The following is a 26,417-nucleotide window of genomic DNA, read 5'->3' on the forward strand; positions in this document are numbered from 1 at the left end:
AAAAAAAAAAAAAAAGTTGCATAGCATAAAATAGTATTCCACACTGCACAAGGGTTCCAGTCTCTAACAAGCCCGATTGGTCGGTTTGTGCTAAAAGTTAGTCTATAACTTTAATTTAACATGAAATGACTATACAAAATCATAAACTACCCGAAGTCTATGAATGTTTTTAAGTTAGTTATGCCGAAAATCACAATGTGCTCCCTTCCTACAATAGCCATTTGTGTAATATGGACACATAGTGTCTCGCCTATTAGAAGAACCTCTGGAGCCTCCACCGCCGAACGAAGACTGCCTGTTCCAAGGTCTTCCACCAACAAAACCAAGGATCTCGACCCTGATCATTATGATGTCCCGAGAACTGATTACCGCCGTAGTTCTGTTGGCCCACCCACAAACCCTGGTTCCCTTGTGGTGCAGCGCCCCATCCTTGGTTTGTATTTCCTTGCATGAACCCTTGAACAGGAGCGGGAGCACCCGGATTAGCACTTGGTGGGCCCCACCCATTCCCAGGTATTGAACCTTGAACTGCCGGCAGCTACCCAACTGGGGCCCAGAGCCTGCACCTGTCCTGGAACATTAGCCCCTGCATTTCCAGTGGGAGCAAGCCAGCCAGAATTTGTGTTGACTGTGGGTTGGATAGGTGGTCCCATGTACGTATTTGAGTTTGCCGGTGCTGGATTCCCGCATCCCATGCTAGCGTTCGCATGTGGAGTACCCCAGCCAGTGTTAGTAGCATCGGATACGGCAGTAGAATATATGTTTGGTTGAATACTTTGAGCTGGTCTCTGATATTCAGGTTGAGCTGCGGCATTGGTATTTAAATTTGAGAAATTTGCTGCATAATTCTGCACGTTCGGAGCAACCCAACCATAATTAGGAGGCTGAGGCTGAGGCTGAGGCTGAGGCTGAGGCTGAGCAGAGCCACCCATAACCTGAGTATCAGTTAAAGGACTTTGACTGACAACTTGGTGGACCATGGTCGACTGATGGCCATGCATCTGTATTGCATGTGGTTCACTTGTGGTCGACTGAAAACCCAAAGAATTTGCCGGACCCACCTGAAATCCTTGTTGTGAATTAGGTGTCGGGCTAAAAGCGGTGCTAGACTGGATAATAGCATTCAAAACCGATGCGTCAGCGACAGAAAGAGTCCCAATATTAGTTCTCTCAACACTACGCGATGGATTATAATTGACGAGACCACCACCTTCTCCTCCGGTCCACCCCACATTACTTTGCTTAGGAGTAGGAGATGGTAAGTTGGTTATATCATTTCCAATCCATTTTTCAGAAGACAATTTCGTGCTTGACACTGAACTTTGATCAACACTAGTTCTATTCTTAAGATGGAGTAAGGATGTTCCAGAAGCCTGATCAAAATGGTTGGCCGAGATGGGTAGACTATGGAGGGTATTAGCTGATGGAAAAATATTGTCAACAATTGGTTTCTCTTTCTTGAACTTACCTTCCAGTGCATCAGCCATAAGTATGGAGTCTTCTTGCTTGTCAGCAGTTTTCCAGATCTTCAGATCAGTAGGAAAGTAACCTGTGTTGCTCCATTTACGTAATTGCACCATAGAAAAGGGCCCTTGAACTTTTCCAGAAGGATCTTGATAATGCCACATCTTTTCTGTTTCATTTATCATAGTTGAAGTTTCTGCAATCCTAACTTGGAGAGATGCATCTGAGGTTACTGATGAAACACCAGTCAGTGATTCACTTCGGGACACATTGCGCTTACCTCTGTCGGCAGAATCAGAATTATAATTCAGGTTCTCCAAATATTTGAAATCTTGTGCATCTTTTCGGCCTTCCAAATTTCGAGAAATTTCATTTACCATCTCACCACTATGAGTAGCATTACCAGAAAAATTATTACCGGACAAGTTTCTACTCAATTCCCTGTTCTTGGTTGAAACTTTTCCTGCACCACCCCTTGCAGAAGAGTCGCTTCCAGGTGAGATTAGGCCCCTTTCTCTCCTGATAAAACTGGAACCTCTAGATCTCAGGAAATTATCTGTATACAACAAATCATTTTCGGAAACAGTTAGGACTACACAGGTTACAGTATTCACACCACAGATATGGAAAGGAAGAAAACCTCGTCTACTGTCTTCAGCTTCATGGTCATTTTCATCAGATTCATAACTTGGATCCATCTTCGGATCGGCATGTATTTCAGCAATTTCCTTCAGTTTGCGACGACGCTCTTCAGGGGTCTTCAAAACTTGTAACTTTTCCACACACTCTCTGAGCGTGGAAACAAGTCAAGGCTAACTTGTCGCTTTCAGTCATATATAGCATATGAAATCCACATGCTTAGAATAAAGAGAGAATAAACAGCATAAATAAATATCCAGATCATAATAACAATCTTAGGAGGTAAATAATATCTGCCCAACAGCACTCTAATTAATTGTTGGAGTAAATGACAAGTTTTAGAGTTTGGATTGATAGATGATCTCTTAGAAAGACATGATTTCTGCCTTCTCCATGCTATGAAAAACAAACCCCAAACAGAGTGCATCTATCTATTTTCTAGCTCTGCATCCGGGTATTTGTTGATATACAGGAATTGCACATGGTTGTGAATATACTTGTCTAAATAACTCACAAGCACAGTAATCTTATAGCCACATGCATCCCATAACCACAAGAAACTTATTCATATTTCTACAGGCCTAATACTTAACATGACAGGCGACAAGTGAAAGCTAAATTATTTAATTGATCAAAAGAAGGGAAAACAAAAAAAGGATATTCTTTCCGACGTCCTAAATCACTTGCTCGATCACGAAGATGACTGAGCCGCAAAGTTTCTGACTCCAGCCACTGCAAGTTACCACAAAGAAATACGCTTTACTAGATAAAAATGACTTACATATGGAAATCTTCATCCACAAGGGGAAAAGTAAATAAGCAAATCAGGAGATATTCAGTTCAGGATTTCATGTAATTATAAATGTATAAGGAAATTAGTGAAAGGGTACCACGTCAATTGACAATTAAATTGGTAGTTTAATAAACAAATTTAAGAAGAACTACCCAAAGACACTTAAATTATGCAGCCCTCGAGCCAGTATCTACTCTACCCTTCTCATTAAGACATATTTTTCCATCTCAATGCCACTCTCCCTATAGAGTCCATTCTCGCTAACAGGAAAAATATGATGCAAGTCATACCCAGCCGCCAACAAGTTATCTGTAATTTCCTTCAAGCAGTACCCTCTTCCCGTCCCTCAAGTGACTTACAAATACCGAACCCCTTCTTTTGAAAATTGTTAACGAAACAAACCCCTAGATTTTGCCCAGAAGACCAGAACTGAATATAGTTTTGAAGCTAAACAGGATGGGGTGGTTTATTAATAATCAAACAGGTCAAATTGCCTAAACTAGAATTTAGCAAAAAAAAAAATCCAGAGAGAGTTTTCTAGGTGTACAAGCAGAGGGTTATATGTAGCAAATCTAGAATAAAAAGGTAAAACCTCCTCTAATAAAAAGTAAGAACCAAAACCAGGACATATTCCAGAATAAGAGTGTTCAGAAGAATAGACTAAAAACACTTTTTTCAAAACTGTTTATAATGCTTGGATGCATAAGTTGATTTAAATAATTCTTGAAACAGTATTTTCACCAAAAATGTGGCTTCTGGCTTCTGCTTAACAAATTAATAAGTTTATTTTACATATTATATCAAAACAGCTTCTGTTTTTACACGATATGTAAAGTATTTTAAAAAAGTTACTCAGAAACACATTTTTTCTTATCTTCAAGAAGAAGAAAAGCAACTCATATTTTCAGCAGATGTTAGATTTTACTCTAACATGTAAATATACAGTTAGAATATTAAGACCAGAACTAGTCGCTCAGCATTTCCATCATTACATGAGTTCCAAAACTTTCATTACTCCCAATTATTTTAGGAAAAAATAAGGGTTTAAAGATACATTTTTTAACATCCATTAAGTTTCAATAAACAGAACAATTTCAAAAGAACAGGAAACAAACACACATCATTAACTCTGGCCTCCTGAATTTCCATGGTCTTGTCAAGAATTTCACCCTGCAAACCAGAAATGTCGTTATCCAACTGTGAGAAAAAAAGGGGGAAATACTCTAGAGGTATGTAAACAGTTACCACAGTCAGCCTACTGATCAGTCCACACTTGATACTCTGGCGCAGACGCTTGCATTCCTCCTGTAAAAGTTGAAAAATCAAGGATATGTGATTGACTTTCAAAAACCGAGTTAGCTTGAGATTTCGAAAAGCTGAACATAGCCTATAACATCATAGCTTAATTTCAATAGGACAGAGTGACCGACCGGTGCATGTCAAATACATCCAATAATTTCAAAATTAAGTTTTACTATATTGCACGTTGAAGTACCTTGATAAATCACATCAGACATTGGGGGAGTGGGGGACAAACTTGGGGGTGGTATATATAAAATGTTCGGAAATTTCTCGTAAAAGAGGTATTGAAGGCTCTATGTTAGAAGCAATCACCTCAGTGAAATCCTGATTTGAGATTGTATCGATTGATGTGACTTCAGTCTTGTCTAGATTTAGTATCTCCAACACAATGTTGGTGGACTTTTTACCAATTTTGTATGGTTCCGCTGCCTTGCTTGTGCCTGAAGATGAAACACAAATTCAATTTTACTGTTTTTATTCGAGGAGTAGGTGCATATGTAATTAAGGAGCTGATAGCTACTGTGCTGAAAACAGCCAGAGTTCCAACAGAACTTAGAAACGATACTAGCTATACAGTGGTTACATAATAAAGAGAGAGTTCTTACATACAGTGATAACATACAGATAGAAAGGTCTTACCTACAACTTGTACTAATCTATACAGGTCTTGTTTTTGACTACTACCAGAAATCCTTATCCGAACAAACATCCCAATGACTTTATCATGAAACTTCTCCACATCCTCAAGCAAGTCCTCCATCAATTTTCTTCGCAGGTAAATTAAGCTAATGTTGTGCATGTCAATAGCTGCATAATCATCAAGATTAGACTGTGGCTCCCGAAGACCACCTTTTTTGCGTGTTTTGTGTTTCCTATCTTTCACACCCTTGGTCAGATGGTCAGTATTGCCCGCCATATCTAACTGGTTATTTTCGGTGTCAACAATACTTCCTTCAACATCATCATTCTGCTCGTCTCTAATAAGAAAATGAGATTCCAGAAGTTTTAACATTTCAAAATGCCCAACTCGAGGTTTCCCAAATAAAACTTCAAGTCTTGCATCACATATAATTTGACTTTTCCGGCGAGGATCACGTAGTTTGTTTCTTTTTATATACTCGAGCAAAAGACCTTGTACATCAAACTGGGAGAGCACAGATGTGTCACCATTTTTCATGTGTGAAACAAGTTCAAGTAGCTCTTTTGATGCCCACCCAGAGTTGGCTGATGATGCAAGCCCTTTGCCACCAGTTGCAACACCTGCACTCACCAAATCCTTTTCTTTGGCTAGGGATTTCGATTTTTTCCCTTTCTTTTTTCTTTTAGAATTGATAGTTTTCAAAGTCTCAACAGACTCTTCTGAACCAGATCCTTCATCAATGTCATCAGCCTGGCTATCTAATGATTCTTGTTTACTGGGACCAGAAAACGTATCCTTTCCCTTCCACGGGTTTTTAGCCTCTGCGACCTCAACAGACGAAAGTGACAGCTTAGATTTCAATTCGGTATAGTAATCCTTGAAGAGATACTCCCAGCTACCTTTATCATCGAAACTTGTTAGAGCCTGTATCAGTTAAGAAGGACCACAATAAAACAATCAGACTAATGTTCAAACATAGATTACATTGTTTCAGGGATAGGAAATGGACCTTATTATTTAAGGTACACTTTATCTAGAAATTGAACAAAAATGCTACACAAGGACTAAAATCTGACATCAAACCAAAAGGAAGTGAGAAGCCAATGCTCAAACGCAAACCATAAATAAATCTAACATAACCGAGTTCTCATCGTTTAGGATCAACTGTAAGTGATGTACTGCCTCGGTTAAAAAACTATTGACATGTTTAAATTAACCTACACATAAATAATGATAATAACATGGTCCATCACTGCAGCTCAAATATAAAACACCCATTTAACATACCCCAGTTAAATGACTAATTAGTCTAATCCAAAATAAGACAATCCTACAGATCCTTGGGGATTGTGTACAACAATCATATGCTCAAATTTGACTGACCCAAAAAAAAAAAGCAAACATGTCTGTCTCCCTGAAGTTTAATTATGCCCAAATTTGGATGTCTGGCAAATGGAAACAAAAAATTCTAATCAATCAGGCAGGTGAAAAATACAACTGCAAGGAAAAAAACTATAGCTGCAAAAAAATAAGGTAAAATCAAAACCATAACCTCAAAATAATAGAATCTTCAGATTTACAGACCAGCTTGTGTGATTCATCTTCCAGTTCAAAGATGAATACAATGGGACAACAAAGAGAACTCATAAAATATTTCACACAAATTTTATCAGTGTCAACAGGTCCCAAGAACATACCATGGATCAGAGGGAACAAACAACTGAAACTGCAGATGATATAAAACTAAGAAATGCTAATAAAAGGTAGTCCAGATGTATGTTAATGTCATGAAAAGAAAACGTTAACCGTGCACAACTATTTAGACAACATAAGATCAATATTCAACTTTGGAATACCAATTCCATTAGTATCAGTCAAGAAGGACCATAATAAAACAACCAGACTAATGTCCAAACATAGATTACAATGGTTCAGGGATAGGAAATGGACCTTATTATTTAAGGTACGCTTTATCTAGAAACTGAAATAAAGGTGCTACATAAGGACTAAAATCTGACATCAAAACAAAGGAAGTGAGAAGCCAATGCTCAAACGCAAACATAAATAAATCTAACATAACCGAGTTCTCATCGTTTAGGATCAATTGTAAGTGATGTATCGCATTCGCCTCGTTTAAAAAACTATGACATGTTTAAATTAAGCTATACATAAATAATGATAATAATATGGTCCAGCACTCCAGCTCAATCTCAAATATAAAACACCCATTTAACATACCCCAGTTAAATGACTAGTTAGTCTAGTTCAAAATAAAACAATCTTCCAGATCCTTGGGGATTGTGTACAACAATCATATGCTCATATTTGGCTGACCCAAAAAAAATAAAAAAGTAAACATGTCTGTCTCCCTTAAGTTTAATTATGCCCAAATTTGGATGTCTGGCAAATGGAAACAAAAATTCCAATCAATCAGGCAGGTGAAAAATATAACTGCAAGCAAAAAAGTTATAGCTGCAAAAAAATAAGGTAAAATCAACCATAAAGTCAAAATAATAGAATCTTCAGATTTACAGATCAGCTTGTGAATCATCTTCCAGTTCAAAGATGAATACACTGGAACAACAAAGAGATAACTCATATAATATTTCACAGAAATTTTATCAGTGTCAATAGGTCCCAAGCACATACCAACGATGAGCGGGAACAACCAACTGAAACTAAGGATGATAGAAAACTCAGACCGTAAGACGTCTAATAAAAGGCAGTCCAGCTGTATGTTAATGTCATGAAACGCAAAGGTTACCGTGCACAACTAGTTAAACAACATAAGATCAATATCCAACTTTGGAAAACAAATGCCACTAGTAACCTGTCATACTTGAAACTAACATATCATACGAACCAAAGCATTAGCAGAGAGGGAGAGAAAGGACGTACATCATTGCTTCCTTGTTCATTGTTCTCAATTAGCATGACAGTTTTCATGCAGGTCTCACAGAAACCTTTATTTCCTCTGACACACAGGATAACCGCATCTTTACTACATTTCTTGCACAAGGAGAATGTACATGTATAGCACATAAAGAGGGCATTCTTCTCGCAAATGCTACACATATGCCAGCCTGAAAAAAAGAAAAGCACAAAAGTGTTATATTAGAGTGGAAACACCATATAGATTCAGATTAAAATAAACATAAGTTACAGAATACAACCCACAACACAACCATTGAGACCGTCAGAAGAGGCATAAAAAAGACAAACTAAGGCATCTCTTGGACTCAAATTGAATATAAAGAGCATACACGGAGAAATATTTAGAATCATATTTTGAGTACGGTCCACCTAAACTGCATATAGCAAAGGGCACATAAACCAAGAAACATGCTCCTATCTCACGCTTTATAGTCTTACATGAACAAACAGCGACCAGTGGGACAGGTGGTTTGTTGCATGGTTCGTCCTAAGTCAACCTTTTGTGGATTAAGACCTTTAACTGTAGACACAGGATTGTTATTTTTGAAAATAGCAATTTCATAGAGATCACTCCATTGCAGAGTTACTCAAGTTGTATATTAATTTTATTATCAGTTCAACGTTTAAATTATGTTCGAAAACTTACTGCACGTAGACAATTTAAGAGGTGAATTTAACATGTATATTTCATTTCCATATAGCGAAAGCATCCTTTTCTTTCTCACCATATTATTACGTGACAAAAACCTGGGATGCAAACGATATTGGGCATCCTTGATGTTAGAAGTAAAGTAGCAAAGGTGAATTTTAAACCCAAGATATATTTATCTTAGTTAAGTTTTTAAATTTACTTGCTGGTGAATTATATTAGCACGTTCAGTTGTGGTACTTTTGTGCATAAAATTCCGCTATAGTCGATATCAATTCCGTGCTGCTGGATTAGAAAGCTTTGACGACGGTGCAAAGCTTAAAATTAAATCCTTAGTGCATCGATCTCATACTTGTTGAAGTGTATTCAGGAACGATCCAAACACTTGCAAGGCAATATATAACGAACAGTTCTCGTCAGTGCAACATATCACAATTCTCACATAGACATCCCCAAATCTCCCCATTCCCAGGGTCTGTCTTATCACCATATCTACCAGTTGATAGTAGCTGCGAAAGTAACCCACTTAAGCATCAGTCAACAATGTAAATATAACAGATTTTTTATTTAAGCTCTAATCTAGATAAAACCAAGTCAACTTGCTACATAACCAATGGGGCTGCTGTGTGTGTGTGTGTATATATATCAGTATTTATGGGATGTACTCCAAAGAGTTCAGTCAAAGGATCTGAGCGACTTAAAAATGGGAAAAAATAGACTGATTTAAAGGATTTATTCTGTCTGGGCAGATATGGGGAAAAAGGGGTAGATTGTCTGTCAGATAAAGTGAAAATGACACTAAAACTAATTCCCTCTGCATGTCAATCGCATGAAAGTGGGACCAGAATTGAACCTCTATAATACTTATGATAGTCTTAACACATTCGACATGCAACCCCACTAGCATGGAATCTGAAGCTAACACTACTATTAAGGGTTAGTTTCGTAGATAAAAAGTAATTATAATCCTTAAAGCATCATTAAAAAGAATCGACTATCATCAATTTGTGCATGAAATTTGAGGTGAGGTAAAGAAAAACATACCACAGTTCCATCGACCCTTTGCCCTGAAAAAAGCTTCATCTCGATTAACACAGGTTGGATGATATGCCTTTGGGCAACCTCTGAGAAACAATGGAAGAAATGTAATGGATGAGAAAAATTAGAAACAGTCGTCAAAAACTAAATAAAAATAAAGGAACTCTTTCTTGGACAAAATTGAGAAATTCAATCCCACACCTCTAAAACTTACCTCCGATCACACAACACGAGCTCCCCACCATCAAAGCAAATGAAGCAAACGTCTTCTTCAGTTATCTTCCTAGATGAGGCCTTTCCTGTGTATTTAGCATTCGAAGGACTTTTAGAAACCTTTCCTCTCTTCCGCTTGCCTCCGAATTCTTTCCCGGATTCAACCATGTCTGTTTCTGTCTCCATTTCAGTGTCTTGAGTTCTCATCTCCTCGGCCGTAGGTGTATCATTGTTTTCATCTAGTATTCCAGCTGACGAATCATTCATCCCCTCACGAGGATCACCCGTGGAGCTACTAGTTATCTTTGTCTCAAACTTTGTGTCTTCGCGTGGAGTTTCGTCAGCCATCACATCCACTGCTGTCCCTGTTTTTACTTCAGCATCTTCCATACGAACCTCAGCTACATCACTCCTAGTCATGTCTGAATCCAATTCCTCCACTGTTTCAATTCTACAGTTTCCTGCAACAAGATCCTCATGTACTATTGCGTCATCCCTATTTTCCACCACAGTGGCATGCTCATCTAACTTGAAATCATTTTCAACTTCCACACTCGTGTTCTCAAATTCCACCATCTTCGTATCGTGCATCATATCCTCCTCAGCAGTTAACTGTTTACTCTTGGCAAGCTCATCTCTAGCATCAACACCAGCATATTCCATATCACCTAGTTGATGAACCTGTACATTTTCTCCGGAATTAACAATATTGGGGTTCACCTCAGTTATTAGCTCCATACCATTTTTAAAATCTGCGATGGGCGTCTCCTCAGTGATCAAAGAGCTAACCTTTTCCACTTCAACATCAGAAAATTTTTCCACTGTCTGAACCGCCAAATAATTAGCAGCTAATTCAATCTTCTCCACATGATTTGCATCATCTGCCATCATTAAATCTGATTCGTTTTCTAATGTCAGACTGTCCACCTCTGCTAGTCCCGGTTCTTTAAACTTCTCTTCACTCATCTTCCCCTCCAACTCCTTTCCTGATTTATCATTCCATGGTTCCATCCCCTCCCTGTCTTCTAGAAAATCATTGCCGTCCCCAAATGTCCGGGACTCGGGACACGAAACAGTTTCAGTTACGTCAACAACAACGGGTTCCACCTTGGAATCAACAGAGGGCATTAGGAACATAACTTCTTCCTCTCCAACTCGTTGGTCCACCGAAATTTCATCCCCTCCCGCCTCCACCTGCCACTCAGAAAACAGTAGCGCATCCCCTGCACCAGTTACATCCTTTCCCACGTTAACAGCATCCACTCGCTCACATACTTGGTCTGCTTTTATTTCTAGCACGTGTTCCCCAACCACATGTGGTCCGTCCACCTCCGCTACCGTTACGGCCACCTCCATGATTTCCGACTCTGCCGTCACATGATTCTCCGAAACAACCTGTCCTTCTGCCACCTCCTCTAAAAACTTCATTTCAGTGGTTTCTCCGCCAACATTCACATTCAATCCACCTAATACAGGAAAAAGATATTTTCTTCCTCCAATCTCGGTTTCTTCAATTCCCAGATCTTCCTCTTCCATTTCCGATTCGCGGGGTTTAATCACGTTCAATTCAGTCTCCTCATACTCAGCGCGAGTGTGATTTCCACTTCCTTCACAAAAACCTAACCCTGGTTCCGAATGGCCTGGCTAGCCATGTATGTTTAGTTTAATAGAAAAGAAGAGAAACAGATGGATTCGATAAAAACTAGGGTTGTCTTTCTGGTTAAAGGAAATTCGAATTGGCCCCTATTACAATTGAATTGGTCCTGGGATAAAGAGAATGTAAAGCCCATTGGGCTTCTTTGTGAAACGGGTTGACTTTATTTTATTTTTTTATTTTTTGTTAGAATAACATGAATTCAATTCATCAATTGTTCAAATAATCTCTCGAGTGCTAACTAGTGCTACAACGATTGGAGTTTGACTGCGCTTGTAAAGTTGAAGTTCACGGTTTTGAATTCGACGATTTTGGTTTCAATAAAATGTGTAACTATGATTAGACCATTTGAATAAAATTTTGTTACGTTTGAACTATTTTTAATCGGCAAAAACTTGTGTGCGACGGTCTCACGGATCGTATTTTGTAAGACGGATTCTATCATGGGGGTAGTGTCTCTACATATATAATGGAATAAACCTTATGATCTCTTATTTTTAAGAACCTCAAATTTCGATTTTCAAATATGGTTTAGGTTTATGCTCAAGTTTCCAAGAAAAAACATGGTCAGTATTATAAAATCTAATTTTAATTTAATTATATAATAAGATTAGTATTGTATCTTCGTATATTTAAATACTTGATTCCAGTTTTCTTGGGCATAGTAGTAAATGCGGGAATCAGGCACAAACAGAAAACTAATCCAAAAACTATGTAGTTTAAGAGCAGCGGGAATCGTTAAAACAAACATCGTAACAATATGGACAAACTCAATATAATAGCTGTCAAATATAAGACAAGTTAAGAAAACCTTAAGAGTCAATTGGATTAGATCAGATATGACGAGCTAACATAAGAAGAGCTAAAAACCATATAATTATTCGGACAAGAAACGACGTTACTAGATCAGAGTACAGTTGATCATATCATAAAAATCTCAAGAGTTCAACGGAGCAGGAAAGATCAATCACCAAAGTATACAGAAATCTAATTACTCGGAATAGCGAAGATCTTCAGAGAAGATACATCTATCAGAGAATAAGAAGAATGAATTTGTTAAGCACTTCATGTTAGAGTAGATGCCCTGCAAGCCAACGGTTGGCTAGGGATTTTATTGACTTCAGTTGTAATAAACAATCTTTATTTTAATATAATTTAACTTTTTATGGTCTTGTTATACTTTATCTGTATACCCATGCAAACAGCATAGATAAAGTCCTTGATTATGTTTTAATACAAATGAATTGTAATTCGATGTTGAAACCCATTTGTAAACACCGCATATTCTAAATTCGTTCCTAGTCGATTCAGCCACCTAAAACAGGGATAAAGGCCGCTTGAGCTCGAGACTAGCATATGTGATGTTGTGTACTGTGTTTCTTGGTAAGGGCATGGAGATGTCCAAACATGCAGATGGGTAGTCATATGATGATTATACCGAACAACCCTCCATCGGACTTTCCAAGTGGTTATCATTCATCGAGAGGATAAGTCCGTGGTTATGATTGTACACCATTAGTCCTTACGACCCGGGACAACACTGCTGCTCTATATGCTAGAGCTGTGCTTTGACTCGTTTACCGGCTCCAGGAGAGTCATCAGGTGGCGACGTTGGGTACAATTGCGACACATATAGGAGCCAGTGCATTGTAGTCGGGGATTCACCGCTCACCTACGGGTGTGGATATCCTATGTGATCTAATGTAATAATAATGCATGGAATCTCTGGCCAGAGTATGAGATGTACGTTAGAGAAGGAGTTCTCCAAATAGTACACGCGATGCTACTATTATAGTTATCACATAATTATCGAATTATTATGCAACCCTCGATGAACCAATGGTTGCAGATTCGATCGGGATATATGAGATGAAGGGACCGTACTGTACGTTAATCATAATCGACTGGTTCTTGCAGGCACTATCAGTGATACCTAGGGGATCATGGGGCGATGCTACTAGACGCTCTTACCATGATCCGATGGGTGCAATCAAAAATGAGTTCTGACATTCTTAATCAAGGTGTTGATGAAAAGAATGGGGCTAACTAGGGTAAGCCCGAATAAAGGATTATGTCCTGAATCACAATGAGTTGTGAACCCACGGGTAGCTATATCCATGTACCATTGAGGGTCACAGAAGCACTGGATCGTTTGTTCCTGTTGAGAGAATAAATTCAAAGAGTTGAATTTATAGTAAATTCAAGGAGTTGAATTTATAGTAAATTCAAGGAGTTGAATTTATGATAATTAAATTTTGAGAAAATAAATTCAAGGAGTTGAATTTATAAGATAGTAAATTCAAGAGTTGAATTTATGAAATTTGGAGATAATAAATTCAAGGAGTTGAATTTATAAAATTTGAGAATTTAATTTATTAAACTCAAATGTTGGGTTTATTAAATATTAAATTTTGGAGGTGATAGAAATTCAAGGAGTTGAATTTATAATTTAAATAATAAATTCAAATGTTGAATTTATAATGTATTTAATTTATTAAGCTCAAGAGTTGAGTTGATTAATTAATAAATTAAATATGGTGGATAATATGTTTAATGGGCTTGTAGGAGTACAAGTCCAACATATTAAATAATTAAAGTTATTAATGGGCCTTGATTAATGGATTAAACTAGTGTGACTAGCCCAATTAATTAATCGAGCCCATTAAGGTTAATTATGGAATTTAGGTCAAGATTATTGTGTTTAAGGAAATAAATATATATTGACCTAGCCTCCACCAATTCAATGGGGATTCACGAGAGGCACACAAAAATTCCTCCATAATATTTGGCCACTTTTTCAAGAAAAATAATTTTGAGTCCTCTCTCAAAATTTTGATCTCAACGTAAAAACTTCTTTCAAATATTCTAGTGTTATTTGAAAGAGGAACAAATCTTCTGGTCGTGGACCTGATTAGAAGAAAGGAGTCTCTTGAAGAAAGTTCGTAGGGATTCATCAAAAGCTATATCCGTCATACCGGATCAGTTGGTGCCATGTGATTTATTCACAAAAGGTATAACTTTTAAACGCCCTACGTATGTTTAAGTTAAAATCATACGAACGTCCAAACATATTTTGATTGTCAAAATAAAATAAAATTTTTAAACTTCCGCTGCGTTTGGGCGTGTAGAAAACCGAGATCCAACACTTCAAGGACTTAACACTTAGAATGTTTCCAAGTGTTCGAGATCAAGAAAATTAGTTTAGAAGAACATATCATATAAGATTTAACATAATAGCTTGTCTTGCTGATATAGGTGGCTTGTAATCCTATCAATTACTAGCAAAATATGTGGACTATCAACGGTAGCATATGAAGATATTTCAAAAAATTCGAATTTCAAAGATAAATCGTATAAGAGCATGAAATGATACAAGACAAAATGTATAGTGCAGCTATCGAGAAGAGTCTAACAGTCGAAGTTTGATTATATAAATACACTCATTGAAGATGTCAAAGAATAGACATGAGAGTGTAGAAAAGGAAAAGGAATCAAGCTGGTTCAAGATCTCAAAGATGTATTCACTTAGACCATGCTTTAGAGTTCACGTTGTTGATCCATTTATTCACTCAACCTCTTGGAGATATCACAAGAGTGAATGCATGGAAACAAACAAAAATTTTTTGTAAACCTCACTTCTTGTGTTATAATCCGCTCATCTGTAAATCATCATGTTGTGTAATCTAGACGTGTAGCTGGACATTGTTGTAAATCGTCATGCTTACTGATCTAGACGTCACATTTACTTTAAGTCTATGTAAGTCGTCTTGTTATGTACTCTGGACATCTCAGTGAAATTTATAGTGTAAATCATCAGGTTGCCTGATTTGGATATGTCATAATGATTCCTTCTTGGATTAAGGAGAAAAGGGAGATGTGGAAACGATGAGTTTCAAACTGCCATAAACAAATTGTGTCCATTTATTTTCTACTCGTATTTACAATATCTTTATATGACTGCAATGTACACATAAACACTTACAACTAAATAATTTCGCACACTTTCAAGTATAATTTTGACACCCATTTTTTATTAAATAGATTCAAAACTTAACAGCTTAGAAGCAACATATGATCTAACTTTTTATAAAATAGTGAAGATTTTTTAATAATAGTCTATTTACCCTCTCTATACCATGTTTCTTGCTTATTCATCATAATAGGTAGAAATAGTTTGCATTACAATTTTACTATTAACTTTTTAGGGGATTTAATTATTATAGCTTATCTCAAGAAGCTAAAATAACCATGTTTGTTATACATTTTGTAAGGCCGGAAAATAATGCAACTAATAGGAAATTCAAAGAAAATATTAAACTTTACCCTAAAAAAAATATATTTATATAATTATTTTTTTCAAGGGGAATATTAGAACCCGAAATGATTCGCTTAAAAGAATTTATAATACAGTCTAAATTATATGTATGTATACATACACGTACCTGTAAATATATATTATAATATTATTTTAAAATAAAACATAATATATATGTACAATAATAGTATGCAATATTATTTAATTTCAAATCAAGAGAACCTTTTTCCTATTTAAGAAGAAGGGGAGAACCTAAAAAGAAAAAAAGTAAAAAAAAAACAGAAAACTAGTTGCTCCATTCGAGATGTTGCGTGAATTGTGAGGTATCTATCTTATACTTGTGCTTTCGATCTCCATATAATTTATATGAAAAGAAATAAATAATAGAAAATAAAATGTTAGAATCAATAATGTATTTAGAGAAAATGAATAAACAGTTTAATTTTTTTTCTAAAACACAGCCAATAAATGTGATTGGTCTTGTTAGGATTAGCTATACAAGATTGTATTTTCTCAACACTTAATCGGTTTCTATGAAAGTTTATCAAACATTTATTTTGAGTATCTTCCGCTTGGTTGAAGCATTTTATCAAACACTTTGAATGCAATATTTCTATATTTGAAGAACACATAAAATACTTCAACAATGCATCTTTAAAAACAATGGAAATGATAATTAAATGCAATAAATAAGTAGACACAAATTTGTTTATGGATGTTTATAGATTAACAACTCCTACAACACCCCTTCTTCATCTTGGGAAGAATTCCCTAGAAGACTTTGATTTATACAACACCTTGTACAAACCCATTTTAACTTAGGACTTATCTCTTGTCTGATTTAAACTCCTAACACACTCTAAATTGTAGGTCTTAACATCACAATCTGCATAATGTTTAACGTCTCTTATGCCAAGAACACAAATACAATCTTTAATGTCTTTGTGTGAAGACTCACTCAACTAAACTTTGAAGTTCAACTCTCTTGTATATGTGTGAGTGATTGTGTGTGTGGAATTTATTCTTTAAAATGTACATCTCAAATGCATCCTCATACAAGGGCTTGTGCTCTCAAATATCAGATTTCTTCATGTTAGCTGCCCATGCTTTGAATCCCCTTCAAAAGCTCTTGTTAGATCTTCAAGATGATGTATTTATAGAACCCAACAATGATATATACATTAGACACAAGAATATGACCGTTTGAAAAGTTTTTTTACTGTTTCTAAAATTGCAACGGTCAAATTCGCCTTACTGTATATTTTCCCGAGCTTAAACTGGTTGGTGAATGGTTCAAACTGGTCAACGGTTGAAAAATGATCAGCGATTGAAACTGGTCAGCGGCTAAAACTGGTCAGCGTTGAAAACTGTTCATCTGTTCAATCTAGTCAGCATCTCAACCGCAGCTCAACTGGTGTGCTGTGCAAAATCAGTAGTTTCATTGCAATTTATCAGAATCTTAAGCTTCGATTCAAACTTTGACTTCTGAATATTATTTGTAGATCATCGTCTTATCTTTCCAGCGCATACTGAATCGGTTCATTCAAATAACCGAGCTGAGAGATATGACTAAAAAACTGCAACTGCTCATACCCAATTTATTGCTGTTTTCGAGCAATCAGTTTGGTCATTCAACGAATGGTTTGGCCTAGATAACATCCGATTTTGCCCAACTGACGTGAAATATAACTTGTTCCAAATTGAATTTTTCTGCCCAGTCAAATTGGTGGATTTTCATTTGAATGATTCCGTTGAGAGATATCATCAAAATACCAAAATTCTCCAGAAGTTCAATTTGGCAAAATTCAGCTTCAGTTTCTTTCTTGTGTTTGCAACTTCACACGTGAGTAAATATGTTAGAAATAAAATAACAAGTTTTGTGAACATCAAAATCAAGATTGCAAACATGAAATGTTCCAACAATAACAATATAATGAATCCTCATATTCAAATTGTCATTCAACTCTTCAAACATTCTAGACAAAAAATTGAGTAGTTTTGACAGGAGCCCTTGATAATCTGATAAAATTTCTTTGAAGTGAGGGTTGTTAAGCTGTAGTTGATGTGAGTGAAAAAATGCTCAGAAATCACTAAGAAAATGCTGGCTTAGATGTTTGTTTTCTGTGTGTAAAATCTCGTTTTTAAATCACTTCAGTACTTCTTAGCATTATCTATTTATTGTACTTTTTGCATCTTCACGTCCAAAGTTCGATTGTAGCTCAATAAATGAGCATTAATGCAATAGTGCTGCTGTCGTTGTTCTTTTCTGATTTATCTTACAATTTAATTAATGAGCAAAACGACATTTACCAAATGTGAGGGAAAACGGCCACTGACAACAAAAAGTAACTAGCTCTGCCTATATTTTTTAGGAGAACAATATGATTTTCTAATATCTAGTTTGTCATGCATGATCAGTCTACCAAATTTCTTTATGAAGTAAGTGAGACCCGTGTGACTTGTATCTGAAGATATCTTACTCTACTATTTATAAATGTACTTCGATAAGTTGAACGATTGAGTAACCCTTATTCCACAAACTTGTACACTTGAGCGGTTGAGTAGATCAAGTATGCTGCTGATAGTAAAACAGTTGGATAACTTTGTATCTTAACACGGTTGAACGATTTCTCCTGAATTTTCAGTGAGCGGTTGAATACCTAAAATAATTTACAAAGGCAGCTTGATCTAACACAATAAATTATTTTTTGTTATCACCAAAACTAAGGATCTAACAAATTTTCTTTTTTTGGTGATGAAAAAAACTAAGCCCCATAAACAAAAACTACAAGAAAATTATTTTATTAAGATAGTGAATTTCATTGCTACAATATAAAAAGGAAAGCGGTATATCCTAGTATATCTATGCGCATAAAATATAAACAACTATACTACCTCCTAAACTAGGAACTTCCACCACCTCCTGGTCCACCACCTCTATTATGTTGATCAATCTTTCTCTTTTACCTTTCAGTTGCACTTCTCCTAGCTTCATCTTGTCTCCATCTAGCCTCTTATTGGTGGAGTATGAAGGATCGAGTGTGCTAGTGCCTTGGAAGGCATTTCGAACACTATATTCTCCAATGAGTTGGAATAGCTCGTGTTCTAAAAATATTAACACCGATTAATTAAATCAAGTTTGGTTTGAAACCAAGTGGAGGAAACTCGAAGTAATTCTTCGTGAAGAAGACTGTTATATTAGAAAACATTTTATCTCATGTAAACTGAATAACCGAAAAAGGGTAGATTAGTTTTTGCTTTCGTCAGTTCAGTTATGGTGACAGCTGAACTGACGGATACTCTAACTGATCCAAACAGTTTGAAAATAACTGTTAATCAGTGAAATACACAAGATATGTTTATGGATGCTCGGAGACTTCAACTGCTCCTACGTCACCTCTTCTACCCCTTGGGAAGATTTCACAAGACGACTTTGATTTATACAACTCTTCTTGTTGAGTCTTCACTGATCTTCTCTTTATATAGGCGGAAAAACTGAACATATAGTGAGACTCATTTATTGTATCCGTTGTATCTTGAATTCGTTTCTTGGACTTTGTGTCTATATTTTCGACTGTCCTTCTGAAACGTTTTGTCTTTAATGCTATGATGCAACGTCCATTATTGTCCTTTGACTGGACAATGTCTTTGTACCTTCACGTACAGCTGAAATCCACTGAAAGAGTTTGTCTTCATCTATAATTGAAAGATTCTGACCGATGCTTCGAATTGGTCAGCTGAACTGATCTTCAGCTTGGCTGGTGAAATCAGTTGACTCGTCAGTTGAACTGATTTCACTCTCGTTCAATTGAACTGATCAGCTGGGTTTCTTTATCAGTTGAACACTCCTTCGGCTGGCCAGGCTTCTGGGGTTCTCCTGCTGAATCACCTATCAACTGGACAATCAGCTGGACTGCTCAATTGACGTAACAGTTAGACTGATTCAGTTTGTGCGATCAGTTAGGTCTTCAACTTGCGATGTAAACAGCTCGTGAGTGATCCTAGCTGCTGCACACTAAGGTAGATTATTAGTAACACAAATAATCAAGTTTTGTTATCATCGAAATCAAGATTGCGAACTTGAAAAGTTCCAACAGAGTACTATTTTCTCGCACCCAATACGCAACAGAGGTTATAAATTTTTGTTTTGACGTTCGAAACATTCTTAGACGTCATATGATTTAAAACCATTCATATGGTTTTTAAAGTACTCTAAACATTGGAGACCAAACTATTCAAGATTTTAAATGGCGATAGCCCTTCTCGTATTTTCATACGAACAATCTATTGGAATCAACCACCTTCTTCAATCTTCTGAATCGGGTCCAAAATCAGAAGTTGGGTTCCTCGTATAGATCGCATTATAGATCTAAATGAAATTTGTGTCGAGATTGAATAGCAGAAATTCTCAAAATTCCAGCGGCGGTACGGCAGTGGAAGGGTGGCCAAAAATTTTTCTTCAAATATTAGGAGTGGCCGAAAATTTTAGGGAACGGGAGAGAAACTTTTGTGGACAAAAAGTTGTGTGTGAAAGTTATATTATTTCGTACAACTCTTAATGAAATATTTATAAATTTTAATTCATGATCAAATCAGGATATTGTGATTCTATTATTCAAAATCTCTCATTTATGTATTTTCTAATTTTGAAAATACATGCATAATTAAATTATTATCAACATTTGATAATACAATGTATATCCACATACACACACACATATTCTTGTATATATTAATGTTTTAAATTAAATAACAATTTATTTAATTATCCAATTAATAAATTATCTATTCTATACTTTTCTAGAATATTTCATTAAAATTTTGAACTTAGTAGTCACCACTACTAATATTATTATTTAATTAGTATATTTTAAATTTACTAAATAAATATTTGTGAACTCATTAAAATCCTATGTATAATTAGACAATGCCGATATATTGAGGTTACAAATCTCATTCATATAATGAACATTTCGAAGATAAAATTTTTCCACTTATCCATTTTTGGTAGCTGCAAATTTTGTGAACTCTTTTACTAAAATAGACGTTTTACTCTCCTCATTCAATTAGCAGTTAAGCTAACTTCCACAACTGTCATTACGTGGAATCAACTTATAAACTTCTTTACAAGCAATCTGTTTGATATCTATCAAATTGAATTCATCAAATTCAACTCTTTGAACTTGACTATCTCAACAAGAACACATAATCTAATACTTGTGTAACATTCAATGGTTCAGGAATATAGTTAATAACGGGTTCACAACTCCACTGTGATTCAGAATAACATTTATTTTTATTTGTGCTTACCTTTGTTAGCCGCATTCTTTTCATCAACCCTTTGACCAAGAAATTCATAAATCAAGGCGATTGACCTATCGAATCATAGTAAGAGCATCTAATAACATCTCCTCCATGATCCCCTATATACCATTGATATTGTATGCAAGAACCTGAATTTATGGTTAGCTTATAGTACGGTCTCTTCAACTCATATATCTCGATCGAATATGCAACTATTAATATACCGAGAGTGAAAATAAATTTGATAATGATGTGATATATCTTTGAGTAATAATAGTGATATCGTATGTTCAACTAGGAAATTAAATACATATTCTTAAAGCACATGTCTTGCTCTGGTCAGAGACTCCTTACACTATTAACTCATCAGATCACATAGAATATCTTCACCCGTTGGCAAGCAGTGAATTCCCGACTACAATATATTGACTCTTACGTATTTCAGAATTATACCCTACCTCGCCACTTGATGACCTTCAATAGAGTCGGTAAATGAATCAAAGTTCATGACAGTAAGTAGATCCTCTAAGTTGTCCCGTGTCAAAGGAATAATGGTATACAACAATAATTGCGAACTCTTCCACTCAATAGTTCTAACCGCTTGGAAAGTCCGATGAAGGATTGTTCAGTGAATCATCGAATGATCACCCATCTGTATGCATTAACATCTTCATGCCCTTACAAATGAAACATGACATTTACATTACAGATGCTAGCTTCAAATTCAAGCGCCTTTTATCATTATTTTAGACAATTGAATAGACTATAAACATGTTTAGAATACATTATATGCTTTCTAATGAGTTTCATGATTTTGCGTTGTGAGGTGGACCTCATAGTACCATTTTTATATTCAAGGACTTTATCTATGCAGCTTGCATGAGTATACAGATAAAAAAAGCTACAACTGAATAAAACCGTAAAATATTATTAAAATAAATATTTGTTTTACAGAAAATTCAATAAAGTCCAAGCCTCAAGTTGGCTCGGTGGACACCTACCCTCACAATCTTCTACTTTCTCTGTAGCCAACTTGTAGAGGCCCGTATTTCGTATTTGAAAATTTGCGGAATTATTAAAAAATTTTTTTTAAGTAAATAACATGCCTAATTCATAAAATGAACTGATAAAAAGATTTAACGTTAAAGTAACAGCGGAAGAAATTATCGTTTTCAAAACAACGACTTAAAATAATTCAACATGAAGAAAATGAGTTTTGTGCATAAAAAGATAAATAAACTGAAGCATGAGGTCCTCGGGCTCCTACTACTGCTGACCCAAGCTAGCTCACTGGTCCCCGCCCTCAGTCTCGACATCATCAGTACCTACAACAATCAAGTCTAGTGAGTCTAAAGACTCAGCATGCATATATAGTGAATAACAAGTAAATATATCATAAAATTTCGTGCAACGTAAAAATATCGTATCGTAAAGCGTAAGGGGGAAATCATGTCATGAGTAATTATAAATACGTGCATATCTGAAAATCATACGTAAAAGCTTGCTCGATAGAGCTCTGTCATAACATATCATATCGTAATTTTCTGTAGAGATAATGTTCTACGCAAGTGGCCCATAACATAACATGCACGTCTGATCAGACTAAACCACAGTATATTGGGCGGTAGAGATCATCATAGCCCTTGGACTGAATATCCGTACCCATACATAATCGTAAACCGGTCGTAAGTCACCGAGTGAAGCAATCCCATAAGCTTAAGGTGGCCACAAGACATATCTCATATATCTCAAAAATAAACATTTTATATTTTATGCACGTAATATAATCATAACTCTGTTTTATCGAATGATTGGATCGTTCCCAGGCTCGCTGCGACCTAATTGCTAACATGAGAACATGCAAATAAACTTAACTTGACCAACACTTCATAATCGAACTAGAAACGAGACAATTACGCCCAACAAACTTAGCATTCAACCATGGCTTCGTACCAACCCGAACCAACATTGAACCATCGTTTAACCATGATTAAAATACTCCTAAAATACTGGAAAACATAACCATAGGGCTGTAATACACGAAAATAGTGAATGGAGGCCAAAATCGTGAAACGCTCTTTCGAGAGTCAGTTTGGCACATTGCACCGTAAATTCTCGTACGACTTCTAAATTTAACCAAATCACGAACGGCCAAAAAAATGACCTTCCTAACGCATTGAGGTACTGTCCAATCCAAGGCTATAGGCTAAAAGCCAAGAACTCAAACGAGCCTCCTGAACCGCAAGCATGCTGCTGTCAAATTCCAGGGGCAACAGCTGTGCTTGTGTTGCTTCGTTTATAAGGCTAATGGCCATTGAGGCTTGAACCACCGAATCAGAGCCTCTTCCCAACATCCTAAGGTGTGGCTTGAACCATGGCTAAGGGCCCTAGGCCAACCACAATTCAAGCAAACACCCAAGACAACCCAACGTTCCCACCCGAGAACCATGCTGCTGCGCGTGGGGTGTATTGCTTTATGTTGCTGTCATTTTCATTCCAGTGGCCATTTGATCGACCATGGCATGATCTAGACATCCTGAGATATTGTGTGAACCATGGCTAAGGGCTATAAGCCAACCAAGATCCACCTAAACACCACAAAGCCGAACCAACTCACACACACGAAAAATCAGAAAAACGAAACCATGGAACACTTGTCTTGTTTTGTTTTAAAATCGATGGGACCATGAACCAAGCCTTGAAAGGCCATCTTGGTCACGTCCTAAACATGCTAAGGAAGGGTCCTAACCATGGTTACAGGCCTTAGACCAACCAAGATTCAAACCCCCGCCTTAGACAAACAAGAATCTGAAAATCAAGACTCAACTCGCAACGATTGAAGAAGTTGTTGTCAAGTCTTTATCCAGCGTGCATGGGGCTTGAACTGATGGACTAACATGACTCCAACACATCCTAGTACATGCCTAGATGCAGCCTTGAGCACTTGGAACCGAGCCAATCCCTGAAATCACAAAAACAAGACAACCCGTGAAGCACAAGAGAAGGCCGAAAAATCTGTGCAGAATGTTTTTGTGTAGTTGCTGTCATACTTCGGTTTTGCCATTAAAATCATGATCATGTAATGTTTTAAAATATTTATATGACTTGATTGAAGAGCAAAGAACAATATAAACATGCCTGGAATTTGTTTACAAAAGAAAACAAATGATACGACGAACACGGCACGGCGGAGACGGAGTTCTTTTTCTTTTCTACTTTTCTCTCTTATTTCTCTCTTGCAAGTCACGATTTTTCTGAAGGTTTTCTTCTGAAATTTTCAAAGAAATGGTGGAGAGGGAAGGCTAGGAAATGAATGGGAAGGTTATCAATTAAATGGGGATTGAATGGCAAGATAAAAATCTTTCTATCCTTGAGTTTGAGAGATAAGGAAATGAGGTGTGATATTATTTGATTTGAAGGGGATTTAATGGGATGATGGCCGATTTCTTGCTATCAAAATATGGCATAAATATTGCTTAATTATTAATTTTTGGTGATTAAAAGTGAGGGAATTATCTACCAAGAAAGGATAAGGAAATGAATCAAAAATTGTGAGTTGTCAAAATTAATTAAATCTTTAAGGTGTTGGCCGAAAATTGCTTGATAATGGAGGAAAAATATTGCTTAATTATTGAATTTTATCTCCTTAAAGTTTTAAACACTAATTATGTATTTTAGTGAAATAATTAAATTAATTTTGGATAGTAATTTCCTTGCATGCATGGCTAATTCTTAAAACAAATTACTAACATGTTAAGTTAAAATTTCTTAAATAAAATAGGTCTAGATTAATTTATCTCAATTGGTTACACATTTTAATTTACGCTTTTAGTTAATTATTGGACATAAAAGAGCTTATTTACTACTAACTCCAATTAATTAAATAAACCCTTAAATATTCTTTTACATTAAAATAAATTATTCCTATGCTTAAATTAAATTTAGGAATATTTTCTTATTATTAAATTTTATCTCAATTCTCCAACTCCAGTCCGGCCTCGCGTATTTAACCGAAAAGATAAAACTAAACTTCTACGATTTAAAATAAATGATCATGACTTAACAAATTTTAAAATGAATTAAACGCTCATGCATGTATGAAAAATCATTTTAATTTAAATAATAATAATTATGCATGGCTTATACGTAGTCTGATTTATCGGGTTCTACACAACTGCCTATAGATCTCAAATCCATTGCTTCATGATGCTTCTCAAACAATGGTCTTGGCAGGGGTTCGTATGTGGATCAACAATGTTAAATGCAGAAGCAATTCTCTCTACCGATATGTCTTATCCCACAATCTCCTGGATTATGTGGAAATTCATCAGTATATGTTTGGATCGCTATGGAGACCTCGATTCTTTTGCTTGCGTAACGACACCGGTGTTGTCGCAATGGACATAGACTGGATCAACTCCTTGAGGAATGACACCAACTATTGAACGAAGTACCTCATCCAAAACCTCCTTTTCAGCAACCGATTCAACTATTTATTCTGCCTCTGTGGTTGAATTCGTCGCGGTGTATTGCTTGAAACTCTTCCAAGAGACATCACCACCATTAAACTTAAATGCAAATTGAGATGTTTATTTTGAATCAGCCACATCTTATTGAAAGTTAGAATCCTTATAACCTTCAAATTTTAATTCTCCACTCCTGTAAATCATGAAAAAAATTTTATTTTTTCTTAAGTACTTAAGAATATCCTTCACGTCTTTTCAATGCAGTGGATCGGGATTCGACTGATATCTACTTGTAACACTCACTACAAATACAATATCACGTCGAGTAGATACCATATCATACATTATACTGCCTATGGCAAACAAATATGGGATGCGACTCATGGTTTCTATCTTATCGGCAGTCTTATGGCACATATACTTAGATAAAGTCTATGTGCCATAAGTTCAGCTCATCTAGATCAGTTCTAATTGATGTCCTTTCAGTTTGAACATTTCAGTTCAGTTTGATAGATTCATTTCAGTTATATCAGTTACGTGAATAATGTTATTAGTTCTAGTCTTCAGTTCTGATATCCGATTTGTTTGTCAATCTTTGATTCATCAGTTTGAGACTTGTTAATATTTACGATAACTTAAGTTTATTTGATTCATTTCTTAGTCCGTTTCAGTCCAATAAACCTCATTCAGTTTTGAGATCAGTTACGTTCTTGATTTTCAGTTCGGGTCTTCATTTCTTTTACTGATTGATTTGTCAAACTCTAAAACTCATAATTTCCGACAATTTACTCGTTTTTGGTGTTTGACAATACTTAAATTCTGAACTGTTTATCTGATTAAAATTTTTGAAATTGATTATCTAGGATTACTTGACTTAGATTTTTCTGAACTCGTGTGTAGATAAAATAATTCTTCTGCTCTGCGGGAAGTAGAGAAGTTCTTATCAAGACAGTTGCACAATCCATCCCATCATATACCATGAGCTTATTCTGATTACCAAATACTC

General features: G+C 36.0%; 1 protein-coding gene across 1 annotated transcript; it reads right to left on the reverse strand.

Moving 5' to 3' along the window:
• Positions 1-235: 235 nt before the first annotated feature.
• LOC142541990 (zinc finger CCCH domain-containing protein 19-like) lies at positions 236-11,379 on the reverse strand. The gene is made up of 10 exons (XM_075648438.1): positions 9,674-11,379; positions 9,466-9,545; positions 7,737-7,921; positions 4,838-5,762; positions 4,511-4,638; positions 4,142-4,201; positions 4,016-4,066; positions 2,765-2,835; positions 2,105-2,259; positions 236-2,020 (listed from the first exon to the last, which is right to left on the reverse strand). Exons 1-10 carry the CDS (start codon positions 11,206-11,208, stop codon positions 483-485), a joined length of 4,728 nt encoding a protein of 1,575 aa, XP_075504553.1. The 5' UTR covers positions 11,209-11,379; the 3' UTR covers positions 236-482.
• Between the last annotated feature and the right edge of the window lie 15,038 nt (positions 11,380-26,417).

The sequence above is a fragment of the Primulina tabacum genome, chromosome 1 (genome assembly GCF_025594145.1).
Source record: "Primulina tabacum isolate GXHZ01 chromosome 1, ASM2559414v2, whole genome shotgun sequence".
NCBI classification, from domain to species: domain Eukaryota; kingdom Viridiplantae; phylum Streptophyta; class Magnoliopsida; order Lamiales; family Gesneriaceae; genus Primulina; species Primulina tabacum.